This window comes from Natrix helvetica, assembly GCF_964273705.1.
Source record: "Natrix helvetica genome assembly, chromosome: 1".
In the NCBI taxonomy this organism is placed as follows: Eukaryota; Metazoa; Chordata; class Lepidosauria; order Squamata; family Natricidae; genus Natrix; species Natrix helvetica.
In genome coordinates this window covers 125,220,628-125,239,919 of record NC_138548.1, presented here as the reverse complement: position 1 = coordinate 125,239,919, position 19,292 = coordinate 125,220,628, and the positions used below count along the sequence as shown (strand labels likewise).

The following is a 19,292-nucleotide window of genomic DNA, read 5'->3' as shown; positions in this document are numbered from 1 at the left end:
GCAATATTCCGCTTTGCTGAAACCAACATTGTTCCTAGGTGTCTGTATACTTAAGCCTGGAACTGATTTTCACGGTTTAGCCCCCAAATACGTGGCATAATATATTCAGGCTTGTGTAGGGAATCTGGGAAGAACCAGTAAAAGTGAATACAGGTAATCCCCTCGAGTTACAACTACAATTGAGCCCAAAATTTATGTTGCTAAGTGAAACATTTGTTGAATGAGTTTGCCTCCATTTTAACATTTTTCTTGCCACCGTTATTACCTGAATCATCCTAACTTGTTTAAGTTAGTAAAATGGTTGTTAAGTGGATCTGGCTTCCCCATTGACTTTGTCAGAAGGTCGGAAAAGATGATCACTTGAGCCCGGGACACTGCAGGCGTCATAAATATGAGTTCAGTTACCAATCATCTGAATTTTGATCATGTGATCATAGGGATGCTGCAATGATCTTAAGTGTGAAAAATAATCATAAGTCACGTTTTTCAGTGCTGTTATAGCTTTGAACCGTCACTAAATGAACTGTTTTCAGTTGAGGACTGTCTGTATATATAGCTCAGATTGAACTGTGGAATCCTTGCAGTGCTTGCAAACAAAACAACCAAATTCAGAGAGCACCATGGGCTGTATAACATTAGAAAAGGATTTTCAGGGCTTTCCAGGACAGTAAGTAGGGACTCTTGCATTTCAGATAGCTTGCTATGCTGCATAAATCCAACTATAAAATGACTGCAGCAAAGTCTCAGGATTCTTTTTTTGAAAAAGCTGATTTCTAACAGCCAGTCAAAACTATATTATAATTTATGTTATAAAAAGTATCACTTTTATTTAAACTCTTTGTAAACCACAGTACTATAACTTTAATATTCACGACCATATTCATCTGTTCCTGTGTACTTCCCATTTTAATTTTGCTATTGTCTTCTGGATGTACACTATATGGCTGGGTAACCTGCAACTTGTTAGATGATGCAAAACTACAGTTTTCCTTCATAAACCTCGAACATACTGCTCCTCAACATGTAGAGAGGGCCACTGGTGCCTTTGCACCATTTGAAAATGATTGGTATTTAAACAGTTGGGGTGTTCAATTGTTTACTTAGAAATTGCTTCCTACATATATCAATACAGTATGAAAACAATTGTGTGTATTTATTACTCCACCACAATTTGTAATTATAGCCACTAAATCTATTCACAGTCCATATTATCTAAATTATAAATCTCAACAAGTAGAGAATGGTAAGAGCAGGAGTCCCGTATAAATGGAGTCCCATATAATATAAAGCATTTAGTAAGCTTTAGGAAAAGGGATAAAAATGGGAAGAAGAAATAAACCCATTAACTGATGGAAAATTGATAATTTCTGGGTCCCTGAAGCATTTGGGCTCTTCCTCATATGATTCTGCACTAATCTGGAAGCACACTTAGACGTCTATATTCTCATAATGCCAACAGTGCTGAGAAGCTGAGCTAATTTATTCTGATTCAGTTGGTTTAGTTAGTTGAAACCCCTGGGAAACCAGTGGCTTTCTTTCTCCATTGAACGATTCCCTATTCCTGTCTCCTGAGATTCAGTTCTCTAAAAGAAATTCTAGCTTGACAGCTTTATAAGTTGTCCTTTGCAGCTCAGAACAAAAGGAGCAAGGTGAAATTGAGATGCATTTTATCAGAAAACAAATGACAGTTTTCTGATCACTTCTGTTCTGCATTAGCAGTCATGCAAAGCACCAGGCTGCTTTTATTTCTATTTTTTCTGGTGAGGGTTACTACAGAACATACAGCAACTCAGGACAAATAGTTATTTTCATTCCTTGTTACTAGCATCTCGAGCCTTGAATGGCAGTCACTGATCTCCTTCAAACCACTTATGGGAGCATTATCTCAAGCTTCATTTCCACACTCTATTCTCTCCAAAGTAGTTTGAAAGTAACCCACCAGTGATCACTCTCCTGACTTTAAGATGCTCATAACCAGTGATTTCTCTTCCCATGACCAATACCTCAGGCAAAAAAATTACCATTCAGTTAGAACCTCTTACAAAGTAAAGTTCTAGAGCAACAATAACGAAAATCTCATTCCATCCTAAAAGGAAATATAGTTAATTTGTCAATTCTTTTGGAACATTGGTCTGGTACCTCTTCCCGCCTTCCACTACCACCACCCCAATCATTTTTTAATGGATTGATGCTATCTGGCTATCACATGTTATTCTTCATTTTATTAAAAATCCCAGTGAAAACTATGAAAGTAGCCATTTTTCAACTAAGCATTGTCTCAATAGAGGGCAAGTTTGGTGTAGGCGTTAAGGCACTTGATTAGAAACAGAGAGATGGTGGGTTCCACCTTAGGCAAACCACTTCTAAATCTTGTCAAGAGAACTGCAGGATCTGATCCAGGCAAACACCAAGAGTCAATATTGACTTGAGACACTACCCCCCAAAAAAATCCCTTTCCCAATGCTTCAAACTATGGTTTCAGACTGTAGTAGTGTGGAAAAAGAAACAACAAATTCTAAATCATACCTTTTAAGCCAAAGTAAATTATGGAAAAGGCACTTCTTCATTAATTGCAGGGTTCAATTCCACTGGAATATCCCACATCTTTTTACTCAATGCAAAAAGGAAAGTTTTTTAAAAAATCCAGGCAGCTTAATGCTCTGCATGTCTTCACATCCCCAGTCAAAAAGAAACAGAAAGCAAACAAGTGCCTCTCACCTTAGCATACTTATTAAAGGGCCTGTGATATGGTTAAAACTCAGGAGTAAAGTAAAGTTCATCCTATGATGACGTCTGCAGAGTTTAATAATTATATTTAAGAAAAACCTCTGGGATTTACACAAGTTTTGAATTGCCTTCTACAGAGATGTCCTCCAAAGAACGAGACCAAGTTCAGTGTAGAGCAGTGTTTCTCAAACTTGGCGACTTGAAGTCCTGTGGACTTCAACTCCCAGAATTCTGGGAGTTGAAGTCCACAGGACTTAAAGTCGCCAAGTTTGAGAAACACTGGTGTAGAGGTTAAGGTGCTGACCTAGAAACCTCAAGACTGAATTCTAGCCCCACCTTAGGTGTGAAAATTGCCTGAGTGACTTTGAGGCAGTCTCTCTTTCTCTCTCTCTCTGTCAGTCCAGCTCACCTCACAGGATGGTGGTTATGGGGAAAAAGAAGAGGAAGGGATATTATGTATGTCTGCTGCCTTGAATTACTTAAAAAAGCAATAAAGGTGGAATGAAAATGTAATAAATAATAAATTAATTAAGGAATAAATGTAAAAGTAAAAACAGGTAGACGTGCCCTTAGAATCTTTAATATGTGATTTGCTTCATCTGTTCCTAGAGAAAAATTCAGAGTCTTCATGTCAAGACTTTTCTTGTTAGATGGGTTATTATAAGGCACCAACAGTTGCTCCTGTCATTCCTGTTTATATCCTTTTGAGAAAATAGCTGAGAGTCAAATAACCAGCTCTAGTTGCCAAGGGGGTAAAACTGCATTAATAATTAGATTTTAGCAAGAAAGACAAAACAAGTCTGCAAGAATGAAGGGTTGATTTGTTAATACAATTGATAATCAAAATACCTCTCTTCTCTAACTTCCAACCTTGCTTCAGTATCATGTTACAAGTAGAAGTTGCTTTAAATGTACACCTATGCATGTGAATGTTTTTACAATCTATCAACAAAAGATTCTATTGTTCACAATGTCAGTATAATTCTTTTATTGGTTGACTATTTGTATTATAAATAAATGCCGTAAATGCCACACATGCAATCTAATCATTATTACAACAAACCTGAAAGTATTTTTATCCTTCATAGTACATGATGGGAGGGGACAGACTGAGATGTGCAATTAAGGGATTCTTAAGAGAAAGCAACAGTGATTTTGAAAATGGCTTAGCAAACATGATAGTTCTCACGTCATATATGAATATCATACACTGAAATACAAGGCACATATAGCTATGTGAAACTGCTAGAATGCATGCAAGTATAAATGAGTGTGTGTTGGATTACCCATCCATAAATTGCATCGGGTCAGCCCAGTACTATGCTAATTAGGCACAGTGATGCCAATGTCACTCTATCAGATAAGCTACTTGTGACCCTCCCTCCAACTTCCCTCGCTAGAATAGCCACTTGCTCAGCTGCTGTCTGCTTCTGCAAAAAAAAAACAGCTAGTGACTCATAGCCTTGCAGCTCACTACCACACAGAATTTCAAATAAAGGAGAGGAGCAGCCAATGTGCAGCTCGTCTCTAAGCAGAGCCAGTAGCAGTGGATGGCTGCCTGCAGTAGAAACGGAAAGCTGCTGCGCTGAAGAGGAGGTGGTGTCTTAGCACAGCCTGCCGCCCTACCTGAGCAGAGAAATGGACACATGTTGAACGATCTTCAGCAGGAGGAAGGAGGGCAAGAAAAAGGCAGTTGCAGCAGTGTGCATTTTGTGGATCCCTGGCTGGAGGCAAGCCGCTCTCCTTCTCAGCAGCTGCAAGGTACTGTATATCACCTCTTTTCCTCCCCACCCCCATTCCTGCCTCCCTCCCATTCTGATCCAGCATCTCCATTACCCTGATATTACCAGGTGCAAGGCAGAGATTTCCCCCATGGAGCAGAGCCCAGGTTTCCATGACAGGTTCCATTTAGAAATCCTTTTCCTCTTGTCTCTGCCTTGTTGTATCAAGAGTTCTTAGCCTCCAATCATCAGAGTGTCGAATTGTTTTGGGCAAGAAAAGGTATTCCAAGCATCTGCCAGACTAGTAGGTGGAAGATTTTAAGTATGCCATGTGATTGTTTAGGGAATGCAAGAGAGAGAAAAGGGGGTCTGAGGCACACACGTATGTGCACTCCCACCTCTTGGCAGAGCAAGTGTATGTACACTCCCACCTCTTGGCAGCATATGATCCAGTATATTTGGCAAGTAACATCCTGCTCATTAAGTCTGCAGTCCTCTCACGAGAAACAGTGCAAGCCTTAGACAAGCAATCCCCCATCTCTTTTTTGCTCATAAAGATTTTATCTGAGGTAAGACTCAGCTCTGGAAGCCGTTTTCAATGAAGGGCTCAGTGATAGAAAATGTAGTAACAAAGAACAGACTGTCTTTGAAGAGGTACGTTTGTATCTTCAACTCTGTTTATTCAGATTTAGTGACCAATGCTTCCATTTCAGAGGGTGTGGCTGTGAGGTGGGTGTGAGCTCTGGTACTACTCACAGAAAGCGATTCCTATTACTGTAGTAAACCACACATAAAAATTATCTCTCTCTTGTGCTTCTGTGAAAGATGTATGTCCATTTCCCATTGGGGTCAGTTCTCAACTTCAGATATACATAATGTGAGATTTGGAGCAATTTTTTTTCTTGTCATGTTGCACATTCAGCCCCTCTCCTTTTTCCCTTTTGGCACCAACAACCTATAATTTGCAAGTGACGTCTGTCTCTAATCAAATCTGTTCTCTTCCTTCTATTGCTTTTCCTTGCTCATTGCAATTGGTCTGAAAAGCCAAAATTATGAACAGTGTTCCTATTATGTTGAGCAATGGATAAATCCAAAATAAAAATATGTCCAAAGTGGTCTGTTAGACAAATAAGAGTCTGGACAATCAATAAAAAATGTCAATTCATATGAGAGAATGATAAACTGCAAGCAAGACTAATAATGCCTTAAGAATCAATAATTATTCTACAAGTCTTTAAGTTACATTAATGATCCATCAGTAACAGCAATCTTTACAAGTGTCTGAATATTGTATATAATGTTAATTAGCACATTTATTAATTTTCAGATCAATTACTGTATGTAGTAGAAATATGCACATCAGAAACTCAACAGTTTAAGTCTGTACCTTAAATTCTTGGCATCTCCTGGTTGGGCTAGAAAAACCCATGCCTGCAACCTTGCAGAATTGTATTAGTCAATGTTGATAGTATTAAGGTAGTTGACACCTCGCTTTCCCAATAGGATAGCTCCTATATTTCTAAGCATCATTTCGTCAATTTCTGTTTATCAGGACACGGGCACTCTGCCAGGAAAAAAGAGATAGTCCTATTGTAAAAAGACGTTCCTAGCCATCATCTACAAATCTTCATCTTATTAACATAAACATCTCTATGGCTACTCACAGAATCCTTTTGCCTCCTGATCTCATAACTGTCCCTTTCCTGCTTCTTATGCTCTAGGGCAAGGCCACTATCTCAGGACATATGAATCTAGATGGAGTTTCCAGAAATCTATGTACTATTGTTAGTGATACTCTTCTTAGGCTCCTTTTTCCTATCCTCTGAATATCTGCAGTTCCACATATCCATCATGGAGAAATTTCCAATGATTAAATTGCTGCCATTGAGAACAGTTACTATATGAACCTTAGATTGTGAACATGATGTATAATATACTGGTCACAGATCTTTGCCTCCCAATCCTATTGACACACATCTCCACAAATTCCAACACTCCATAATGTGCTCCACCAATCTCTTGAGTATTCTTGCCTCTTCTTTCTTTGAGCTTGAACAGACTCTTCAAATGTCTCTTTTTTGTGTCTTTTGCAAAAAAAAAAAAAAGTCTTAGGATAGCATGTGGATGCCAATGAAGAAGTCTGAGAATTCTTTGGGGCTTGTGTACTCAAGTAGGATAAATCTATGTTATTAGTCATTTAATACATATAGTTTAGGATGTCTCCACAAGTATGAGATAAAAGCTTCCAAAAATAAAAAGAGAACACATTTTTTTTCCTTTCCATTTCCTTTCTTTGCTCTGCAGTTGTAAAAGCCTTAGGTTTTTAGCATTGTTTGCCGCACTTTAGGGAGCAGTGAATGTGGATATTGAAATGGAAAGGAAATATGATAGTGTTATTGCGTAGTATCTTCAGAATTTTTAAAGAAAGGAAGATTTGTCTGAGTTTCTAGAGACTTGTTGTCATTCAGAATCGACAGAAGCAAACTCCAAAGAACTAAATTTGCATAATAGCAAAACTTCATATTTTAAAATATTAGAACTTTTGCAGTGCCTGCACAACACAGTACATTATTTCCTAATCTTATGAAAAATGTTGCTGTTAAAACTGATGGAGATCTCTACTTTGACCTGTCAGAATACAACATTTGAATCTCAAGATTTGCTGTCTCAGCACATGAGAGAAAACATACCAGCAGCAGAGAAAATGAGATTATAAGAAGGTGTTGGTAATGTGTTTATTTTTGACTAGATGAGTGGTGCTATGTAAAAAACAAAACAAAAAAAACACCCACTAGAGTTGTACTTTGAACATTATTATTCAATATAATATAAATGAATAGAAGACCAATCTTTAATTTATGCGTTCAGGACTGCATTCACAAACTAGAATTGACTGGACAAATTCAATCTTGTAGAAAAAACAACTGGTGGTTTCCCACTTTTGGGAGGTTTAGCAGGCTTGAAGGCTCTGCTTTTCTGTAGCAGCGCCAGTTCTCTAGATTGGCCTTCCACTAAAGTTTAGACTAATCTAAAACTAATCTTGGAATAATCTGATATTAGCTACCTTGCAGAAACAGCTAAAACAGAGCTCTTCCAGAGGACATTTGGGACTTCACACCTGTTTTTTGGGGGGAAGGGATTCTTTTATATTTTTAAACTTTCATGCAATCCAGGACATGCGTGTGTATATTTAACAATTCCTATATAAATAAAGTGTCACTTTTAAATGAGCTGATTGCATGGTCTTTTTAGGAACTCTAAATTATTTCTGTTTCACAGCAGTAATTTAAAAATCCAAAATGTATATATAATTAAATTTAGTTAAGATTGTATTTGGTTATTGGGAAAATCTTTACAATCAGCTTAATGTCTCCATTTGTATCAAACAATTCCATTGCTATGGGTCCAGTTGTTATTTCTTCTAAAGAAAACAATAGATTTTGATTCTTCTAGAGAAAACTCTCTGAAGTTATTAATTGGCCTTATCTAATTGACCTTCGGAGATATAAAATAAAATTGACCAGCAACTGCTCTTGAAACAGATCATTAAAGAAATTAAATTTAGCCCGGGGAGGGTGGGGATACTTTCACAAGTCCTTTTTAAATCAAAGATAAAGCAGTTCTGTATACTGTCCAACTATTTTGAAGAACGATCGGAAAATCCCAAGCCAGCTATTCAGAAACTAGTTGCTGCTCTGTGAGATCCAGGGGCTACATAAGGATTACACAAATAGAGAGATTACTCAACTGTGCCTCTGATTAGCTATACATAAGTATAATCTTTATTGTCATTGTATTTAAATACAATGAAAATGGCTGCTATTTAACTCTTGTATTATTTGTTCTGTTTGTTGTTTATTCTTTGCAAACATCTGTTGTGGGATCTCATTTTGTTTCACTCCCTAGTCTATTTCATTAACTCTCAGGATCATCCAGTGGACTTTCCCTGCCATTCCCCTCACTACTTCATGAAACTGGTGACTATGGTGGCACATGGCTTTCTGAATTATTAAATTATTGTTGTGCTATGCATTCTTTGTACATCCTAATACTTAATCATATGCAATCTGAACCAAGTAAGTTGCTGAACTGTGGAGCAATATCCAGGTTTCTTTTCTGAGTGCTTATAATTAATTTAGAACTCAGTGTCATGCATAAGGGTGTCACATTATTTTGAATAGTGGCTCTTGTTTTCCATTAGCTGTTTATTCTCACAGCTGTAGCTGCAGTTTCCTGCCATTTCTCTGATCCCCCTTGCCAAGGCTTTATGTCCTTTCTCCACAGGTTATGCCACGCCTCAGACTTATTGGATGCCTGTTAATGAAAGAGAAGGGTTGATACTTGCCCAAACATTGCATGACGGTCCATAGATTGTAAACCAAGATGGCAGCTGGGGATACTGCTCCTTTGGGAGGCATCTTCACTAATGTACAGCAGGTAATTTAAAAAAAAATGCTGAAAAGGTTGGTTTTCAAGCATTGCAAAAATGGAAAACTATGAAAACTGGAAATTAGGAAAAGTTGTTGAAATACAAGCATTTTAGCTAGAAATCATTCATATTATTCCCAGTCCAAGCACTATGTTAGACTAATAGTTTATTACTCCCATAATTAAAAAATGCCACTCAATGTTTTTTCTGCCTTATGGCACGTTAAAGATTTGAAAGTCTTGAAAATATTGTGGCACTTTAAAGCCTAACCAGATATCTTGAGCAATTACCGTAGCTTAGTACCAGAGTTTTTTGAGTCTTTATAATGCCATAAGACTTTAAATTGATTTTTCTTGCAATAGATTAACAATTTACTCTCTGGAAGTCAGTACCAATATTTTGCCTTTTTCATATTCAGAAGAGAGATATTAAATAAACAGGAAAAGGCTTTATCATCTTCTAGCCTGCAATCATCTGCATTCCCCCAAAGCCTTCCTTAGAGAGTAGAGGATTCCCTTAAACAGTGTGCTGAAGAGGTTTTGGGGAGAGAAATGTGCAGTATAATATTTAAGGTGCAATTAAGGTGGTGGAAATCTACATTTACAATAAAAAAAAGTTCACTAGATAACTTTGGGCCAGTTGCTGTCTCTCAGCCCAATTGACATGGCAGGGTTATAGAAAGGATAAAACTGGGGACAGAGTGATATGTGTACTGCTTTAAAGTATGGTAAGGAATTATGGAATACAGATCTAATAAATAGTAGTCTGACAGAGTGGACCTCAGTCTGGTTTTTAGTGATTCTTCTCATTCTACATTGTTTAGGAGGTACACTTGACCGTCAGAGAGACTTTCAGACACTACAGATAACTGCAGGAAAGAGGAGGACACTTCTTTCTTATTCTAAATTTCCATTGGTGTGGCATTTCAAAGACTAGAAAGATTAACTTTCTGTGAACAGATAATTTCATATAATTAGCTGCATTGTATAGAATTCTATACTGTCTGTCTCATTACTATTATTTTATAATAAAATAGTATTACATACAAAACAGTTGGGGGAAAGTGATTATCATGCTATATAATGTTGATCTGTTACTAATAGGTCAACTATTAATCTACAGTTTAATTCAAATCAATAACAGTTAACTTCTTGGAAGGATAGGTCAATCAGCAACTATGTTACCCTCTTGCTATGCTTACAAAATTCCCCCAAGTGAACAGGTAATGGAATGTATTTTGTGATATGTAATTCAAAAATGGATCTTACATATTTTTTACATATAAATTTTGAATTTGAAAAATATACTTCTATAAGAAATAGCTGACCTTTGCTTCACTTTTAGTCCCCAAATGAAATCCTCTAAATGAAACATTAAGACATAATTTATGACATTTGGAATCTCTAGTTCTATGGGCTTTCTGTAATTTTCCATAAAAAAGAAATTTGATGCTGTATTAGCCCTGTGCCGTACACCAAAAGCAAATTGACTATTTACTGATAGGCTGCTTCAAAAGCCATCAGATATACTATTACAGAGCAGTGTTGAATGTCTAAAATAATGGGCCGAGGGGTTGAAATCTTGTATGTCCTTACTTACAATCATGTTATTTCTAAGGGTATAACTACTCAGTTTGCTCTAAAATATCTTTTACATCCCATCATAATTTATACGTAATAGGAATTAGTTTTGTCACGAAAAATGTATTCCAGGCTGAAACTGGAATTTAATTTCAATTAACAGAGAATTCCTGGTATTGTAAACACAAACAAATCTATAACAGCGTCCAGTAAGCTTTCACAAACAACACTTCAGTTCTTAGATGTCACCAAAAATTATGCCGTAATAAAAGTGTCACTCTTTGAAATGGCACAGAACTCTGTGTTTACTTTTATGGCAAGAAATTAATCAGGCTTCATCTGTGGAAATTATCTCTAAAATGTGCAGCAATTGCTTTTCTTTTGTGGCAGTGATGCAGAAACTCACCTGTTCAGAAAACAGAAGGGCAGAGTCCTATGAAGGTCTTTCTCTAAAGCTAAATGTTTCTAGCTAAGACCTGTTTTGCTTTCTCTGATTCAGCAAAGATCTGCCATCGCTGGGCCTACTGTGTTTCCATAGTAACCGAGGAGTCCACAACAGCTTGGCACCAGCATTTCAGGCTAAATTGACAGGATTTTTTTCTTTTTACCAGTGGCTGGAGCTAAAGATCTGAAAGAGCCCAAACTGAGAGAGCTCCCAGGATTAAACTTTCATGATTGTTACTTCCTGTCCTCTTTTCAGTTTATATCATTGTGGCCGGGGGCGTGAGGAAATTATAGAAACAAAAAAAAAAAAAAGGAGGGAGGGAGAATTTGGGCTAGAGCAGAAGATAAGCTTTAATATCTGGGCCCGGTGGTAAAGACTTGGAAAGGAATTGGACAAGATGGAGAAAAAACCTTCAGGCCTTAGAAAGGCTCTGTAGGCAGCTACTGGGATGCCCCCGGTTGATGTAATGTGGAGTACAGGGAACTACATTGTATATATTCCTCTTCCAGTTGTATATTCCGGGTCAATCCACATGTCCTTGACCTGTGCTATTCCCTACTTGCTTCCCTGACAGAGGTGGAAGATGCCAGGGTCTCCCTCTTTTTGGAATGGGAGGGGGATGGAAAGGAAATTGACAGTTTAAATACCAGATTTACTTCTACTCATCCTGAAGAGAGTGGAGAATGACTAAGGTGAAGGAAGGTCTGGAACTGATAAATCCAGGTGCTGTCTACTCACTTTTACAGTTTGGGGATATTTGGACAGACGTCTGAGCAACCAGCTGTGCTAGAGTCCTACTCTAGGGATGAAGGAAAACCAGGTTAGAACAGTCAAGCAAAGGGTTCAAGTTTGAAATTGGGATTGGGATCAACAATCCTTCACCGTCCTCTTAGTTCTACTGTTTTGAGGTTGTACAGTAGGGAAATATGATTTGAGGGCACTATTTGGGGAAAGCAGGCAAAGAGAGGCAATTGTATGGTATTGAGACATTTCTTTGTTTTGCTGATGATATTATTGACTGATGTGCAGGATGGCGGGGATGATGAGGCAGCCTTTCCTGGCACGGAGGATGATGATGAATTGGACAAGACCTTGGGTGTTGAACGGTTTGGAGACCTGATCAGCAAGTCTGCATTACGAGACCAGGAAAAGCAAGGCCGCAGCTACTCTGAGACCGACTTTGAATGTAGGTAAATCTTGCACGCTGGTCCTACCTTGCAATCTGACCATAGCCGTCAGAATGGAACAGTACTTAGTAATATGAAGGCCTGTGCCCAAATACAACCTATATGCTTTAAAGCAGATTAATGATTAGGTTACCCCACCATATTCTTCTAAACAATGTATAAAGGAATGTAGCATACAGTGTACCCATCCCGATTAAAACTAAAACATTTAACATTTAAACAAATGTTAAACTTTGAAGCTATAAGAAGCTGGTGTTAAGAATCTGAGATTGTGGAACTTTGATTATGATGCAGATGTGTACATGTTTTAGCCCTAAAAGTTATGTGGTAAATCTTAAATATTGGCAATGAAATCGGATCTCAAAAAAAGAAGTGTTTGAGAATGAAAGTTTTATTTGGCATTTAAACTACTATTATATTTTATTAGCCAATAATGGTACAAAATATTTTTGTGGATTTGCTCTGCATTTTAGACCTTCCTATCTTACAATCAGCATTTTTTCTGTCTTACTGAGAGACAGACAAGCATATCTATAATTATATTTATAGGAGACATGACCTTGGAACAACTAGACTGGCCATAAAAGCTGAAAAATACTGTGAGTTTGGGGTTTTTTTTTACCTTATGTTTAGCTTTATCCTGATCCCAAGGTTGATTTTAAATTAGTTTAAGATAATTATGTAAAAAACCATCAATATGAAACACATTTGATCCTAGAAATGTTCATGCTAGAAAAAGGGAAGATCTCTTTTCATTTCCATCCTGTTATTTTATTGCTACAGACATAGGCATGTGTGTAGGCTGCTAATGCACGCAGAACTCCAGATCTATTGAAGGTTAGCATTTAGCTATGTAACCTCACCAAACTGAATCTCACAGAGTTTGATTAAGAACAAAACTTGCAATTATTTAAACTATTTACCACAAAACCCTTCTCTCTCCTAAATCTTGCAACATGGATATATTGGAATAAAACTATTGATTTCTACTTTTGCTTCTATAAGCTGCATCAGAATTTCTTCCTTACTACAGTGTTCCCATGGATCATCAAAATCAGGAAATAGTCCATATAAATCCAATAAAAATGGATTTAAATCCAATAAAAACAAAACAAACAAACAAACAAACATTTCATTTAATTTTTATAGTATTAAGGCAAGCAATGACACAATGTTTTTTAAATAAGTTGTCAAGAAAAAAAGACCCGCAAAGAAGAACTGAAGGCATCCATATGTGCAATATCTGAAAATAAAGAAAAAGATCAATAGTGAGGGAACAATCCCTAAAAGGAAAATGTAGGAACTGGGAAACTTTCCTTGCATGGATAGGAAGGCAGGAAGGAGAGGAATGATCAGTCAGGATATGCAATGGCTATCATTCAGACTGAGAGTTAACGTGGTTTCATTGCCAAGCCACTTCAATCCAGAATGGTCAACCATAGCAACAGCAGGTGAAGCTGCCATGCAGGAATGCATTAACTTGCCATCTGGAATTGACCATAGTTCCAAGCACAAATGACTGCTAATAGGGAAAATTTTTTTAAAAATATATATTCATGGGAGATGGGCATGTATTTGTCCTATCAAAATCCTCCTTACTTAATTAATCAAATCATTCTTTGTGATGTGGCCAACTTGCTTTAATTTGATGCTCTCCATATTGCTTATCCTGCAAAGGATTATGCTGACTGGGTTGACTGGAAATTCTGGATGCATCAGACAGGGAAGCAATACATAGTTCTGAACATTGTCACATTGTTGCACTTATTGTGCTTTTATCCTCCTTCCAGTTAAATGATTTTGAATCTCAGCATCATTACACAGTAATTTACTTGTATCATAATGCTGATTATTGCACATCAAAATTCTATATTTCCAATGGAAATTTTACCTGTGACTTTTATTTATTAAAAAAAATACAGCCCTTATCCCTGCTAGCATGTTACTTGTATTGTCAGGTTCTAGAGCTGATGTGATATATTCATTGCTATTGAGCTGCACATAAGAGTCCTTGAAATCTGATGAGCAGGCATTCCTGATTTCTAAATTAAATCTGATCCTTTCGCTAAAGAAATTAGAAGAAATAGCAGTTACAGACCTCTTTTGCGTTCATTTTTTGACTGACATTTTTAATCTCTTCAAGATGATTGTGATATACGGTATTAGGAATGGCAATAATTTTAAGATTTGAACCCCTAAGGAGACTTCTTTTTTTTAAAAAAAAAACTTTTTTATTCTGCCTTTCCCCCCAGGCGCTCCTCAAGGTGTGTGTATAATACTTCTTCTTCCAGGGAGTCTCCAGAAATAATTTCAGTAGTCTGCCATTAATCAAATTCAATCTTCTGATACAGCTAAATCAGCTCAAATGGGAAATTTTTAGCTTTCTGCCAGGAGCTTTTTTTTAAATCAAACTCCAGAAATAATAGAAGAGATCTTCTTAACCAAAGCCCAGAAATACAACACTTAACCTTGGGAAGATCCTATGAACTAAAGTTATAGATCTTCTTAACCAAAGCCCAGAAATACAACACTTAACCTTGGGAAGATCCTATGAACTAAAGTTATACGTAGATATTCAGTTCTGTAGTCTTACACACAAGGAAACTTTTAATAACAGTTTTCACTTAGAACCATATAACCAAGCCTGGATTTTAAAAAGAGAAATGTGTTTTGGAAAGGACAAAACAGAAAGGAAAGTACCAACTACCCATGCAGAATTTCAAATAACTGAATATTTTAACTAAAGCTTGTCATATTTCACCTGTTTGAGCAGAATCTGCTTGGATATTGTTTATTTGTCCTTATGATTTCCTTCTGTATTAGAGAATTGGCATATACATTTTAGCTCATGAAGGCTGGTTTAATTTTTTATATTTAAAAATCTTTATAAAGCTATGGAGTTTATGTAACTTTTTAAAACAAAATTCTCACCACCAACTGTTTTAGACATGAAAAAAAAGTTGCGACAGTAATGCAACAATCATCATTCATATCTACTTAGCCCTCATCTGCTTTTATAAGGCAGGATGTGGAAGAGGCGAGCCCACATATGGTGTGTGCAATCTTTCCAAGAATACAGCCTCATTTTTGAATATACAAATTATAACTGCTATATATTGTTTAATTATAAATGGGGAAGAAGAGACCCATCCACTAAATGTGTATCAACAAAATCTAAGTTCATATAATCACATACATACTATCGTGTTTTCCCTTTTAATGTGAGCAGTGTTGTATAGACTGCAGAAGAGGAATAAGAAAGATTAAGACAAAGCAATTACGTACTGTAATGAAATAAGAAAAAGATTTTACACCAATACAGTTTACTATATGTTCCATAACTCATTAATAGCTTTTATTAGAACCTGGCTAATAGCATTTTTAAAAAAAAAAGATTAATAATACAATTCCAGCGAGTTTCTTGCTTTCAAATAATAATTAGGACAGCAAGACTCTTGTTAGTTTCCTTCTGGTTTTCCTATGAACCTGCTTTTTCGGGAACGTTGGTCACCTACATCTGTTCCCTGTTTTGATAGCAGCCATTCCAGCCAGTGGAAGAAGAAACTCCTACATGTTGCTTTAGACTTTGCATTTAAACATCTCTCCATTTTTGAGGATTTAATTAATTCCCTCCACCACCACAATTTATTCCATCTTTATGCCCCTTTCAACTCATTGACTTCCTTGCATATAACTTGATCCTCATTCATTCTCTATGTCCAAACCACCTCAACATACTTATGTAAAAATTACTCATTCTTTGTATTTAATCCACATTCATCACTCATTTATTCTTGACAATCTCTTCTATTTTTACTGCAGTTTCTTTTAAAAATATTTAACTCCCACTGTTTTGCGTAACTGATGTTTCAACTGACCAACTTTCATTTCCAATAAAAGAAAAATAGAAGAAGTTTGTCTAAACGAAGCAGACAAAAGCTTGCTATCGGTATTACACAAAGCCATTTTTGCTTCTTATAACATTCATTCATCACTATCAACTACCTTTTCATTTGCATATCTTACCATTTCATTCTGAATTTCCATCTTTAATAAGCATTTTATCAAACATGCACTTTCTTAGGGTAGCACAGTGGCTCGGTAGGTAAGACACTGAGCTTGTCAGCTGGAAGCACCATTGCCTGGACAATTAAGAATCTCCATAGACATCAGCTACAAATGACCACATAAATTCATATCCACAATTAAGCCACTACAAGCATTATCCTTGTTAATTTATCCATGAATACATTAAAATAAAGGGACTTATGCATCCTTTCCATTCTCCTTACTCACTTATTGTGCATTCTCTAAGCACTTCATTTTGAGAAAGCTGTTTTCCTGATAAGGACATTAGCAGCTGTTTCTAGAACTTGTCTCTAGGTGTAGCCTCCCTTGTTTCTCAAAAACTTTGCAAGGAAGAAGCTGTCTACCCTGAATGTCCTATATAGAGTTTTCTGTTGAAGGCTAACTGCTCTCAGTTGCCTATTTAGAGGTTTAATGGAACCTCACTGGAATTCTTGTGTTTTTACTTTATCATTTTTTCTAATAGACTTTGCTGATCTAATCTCAGAATGATATGTGACTTGGGTTAACATTTTCCAGTCCAATATACACTTCCTGTAAACCAACAACATACTTAAACATTTTTTCTTATATTAATATATTTCCCAGAGTCTTACTGAAGTGCAAATATCTGGTCTTCATTCTCTGTCCCTAACATAAAGTCATATATTATTTCTCAAATTTTGCTCATTAACACTTTTTTATGCCCTTCAGTCAGAATTCCACGTAAATGCTTTCCAAGGCTCACATAACAAATGAATCCCTTATAGTTAAGCTTTCCCTCTTGCTATCTTTCTGTTTACATAGAGGAACAGTAATGTAATTCTTCCATCCAAAGACACAAATACATTCTTCATACACATTAGTCACTCAACTATTCTATAAGCAAAGCACATCCATATTTAATAGTTCTCCAGTTATACCATCTACACATTTAACATGTTTCAAAATTGCCACAGCATTCTTAGTGTGAAACATTGAAAGACTGTAACATTTGTGGCATCTGTTTCAGTTCCAATCTTTGACATATTATTAGCATTACAATGCAGTTCTCTAGAATACTTGTTCTAGCAGTTCTGTTTCCTCCCAAATAATTAGATCATTTTTATTTTTATTTTTAATTCTATTCGATATAGCTCTCTACATAATTCCAAAATATTTTTATAATTTTCAGCAAAAATCACTATGTACTTTCTCTGCCTTATTTAATTTTAATTCTTCAATGCTGTTATTCAGTGCATTCCTTGCAAATACAGTGGTATCTTGGTACCTTGAGTCCAGGAGGCATAATGAATACTAAAAACGATGAGTACCAAACAGATTTTTCTCATAAAGAATCAGTGAGTCACAATACAGTCAATACTGACAAATGTTAACTTGTACATTGAATACCAAACAAATGAGAGTATCGGTACAAGATTTTCACATCAAAATGTGTTGACTACCAAATCCAATGAGTTTCAAAGCAAGGTCTCCTTTTCTGCATGTTTATTGATTGGCAATGTCTCTGTTATCAACAAATGTCCATTTAATATGAAATTACATCATTGTGACAGTTGATATTATATGCATAATGTCTTTATGTATATGCTAATTAATCATCACAGAGATTTAATCCATTTGCCTCCAAAGTTGTTATATCAAGGTTTGCTAAATCAACATTTCACTCTACATTAGGTAGTAGCTTTTGCAGTAATCATATTATTTGTATATTTTCTCTCCTACAGCTTTTTTCACTTCATCATTATATCAATTGTCTTTTTGCATAGCATAATACTGTAGTGGCCTGACATAGCATTTTTACCCTGTTTTTCCTATCCTTTTTCCTTATATCTGTTAATTCTGTTGGGATATTGAACTGTCATTCAGTATTTTTCCATATTAGAATCAGACTTTTTCTACTGGCTGTTATTTTATTTTTATCATAGTTTCTTTCACTTTTCTATTTTTCCATTTCCATTTCCTGCCACAAATTTCACTCTTAACACTACCAAAAATAGTCAGGTCCATATTCACATTTACCATCTTTGTATCCCTCACAAATTCTCTCAGCCTGCCCTCATAATTGCATTGGTTATGGTTGTTATGTATACATTCCTTTACAATATATAAATATGTTTATATATTTATGTTTAAGAGTGCATTTGAAATGTAGAAACCATCTTCTTGCAAGATTGATGTCAGCCTTACCAAGTAGACCAGACAGGAATCACAGCCAGATGTGCTTATTCTACTGCATTAATAGAACTTTGCAAGTCTGAAAGTACCATTCTCCTACCATCTCTTTTATTTCTGGAGAAATTAGGGAGGTTCCCTAATTCTTGCCCTGCTCTCTTGCCCTGCTCACTATCTTGCTGCCTGCTATGCTGTCCTTGTCTGATTTTTCCCTAGGCAGCATCTCTTCTTATGTGCTGGATATGATCATCTGTGCCCTTGGTTTTCAAGAGAGTATGGCAATGAAACAAACTGAGCAGTGATAAGAGGGGCATTGGCTAAAAAAATAGAGCCAGTCCAATTGAATATCACTTTATCAGGGTAGGCAGGATTGTTCAGTTCCTCATGCCTGCAGATATTTGTCAGGTACTGATGTGTCCCTGATAGCAAACCAGTAGAAAGTTTATTTTCAAACCACCCCCATTTACATTGAAAATCTTCAGAATAAGCTGTCAGGACCCCTGCCTTTATTATTCTTACCTTGCTTAGGAAGGGAGACCTTTGAGTAGTAGGGTGAAACTATGTGAGAAGCCGTACCCAAACCACTTCACCTCCTCAGGACTTTAATAGCTACATTAGCTGCTGCTCATAGAATTAAGGTTTCCAAATGAAATGTTCTCTATAATTTTTTTTTCTATGCCAAGCAACTTCCAAATTCTTGTCCCATACATGGAATTCTTCAGAGATTTCAGATAACACTTTCACCTATAGCTCCTTCCCTGTTCACTCCCTGCTGCTTTTTAAATGCAGGGTTCATAATTATGTGCTAGGAAGAAAAAGATGAAAAGCTGCACAGTACCTTTTATTAATAACACCAAAATAATTCTGTCTGAAAACTCTATTGCTGCTCCTATATTTATTTATTTATTTATTCCTTCCCTAAAATTGTGTCTATTTATAGATAAAACAAATATATCTTTATAT

At 36.3% G+C, this 19,292-nt stretch overlaps 1 protein-coding gene across 3 annotated transcripts in view; it reads left to right on the top strand.

Annotated features, from left to right (window-relative positions):
* The first annotated feature begins 3,414 nt into the window (after positions 1 to 3,414).
* The window catches only part of SLC4A3 (solute carrier family 4 member 3), a 52,712-nt gene continuing 36,834 nt past the window's right edge, over positions 3,415 to 19,292 (top strand). The window contains exons 1-4 of one of the 3 annotated variants that reach the window (XM_081936418.1): positions 3,415 to 4,488; positions 8,733 to 8,885; positions 11,932 to 12,092; positions 12,639 to 12,688. In XM_081936418.1, coding sequence (XP_081792544.1) covers positions 8,832 to 8,885; positions 11,932 to 12,092; positions 12,639 to 12,688 — 265 coding nt within the window. In that variant the 5' untranslated portion in view covers positions 3,415 to 4,488; positions 8,733 to 8,831. Of the gene's footprint in view, positions 4,489 to 4,939; positions 5,018 to 8,732; positions 8,886 to 11,931; positions 12,093 to 12,638; positions 12,689 to 19,292 lie in introns of those variants that run through there. The other 2 variants (XM_081936419.1, XM_081936420.1) reach the window with 2 other exon arrangements.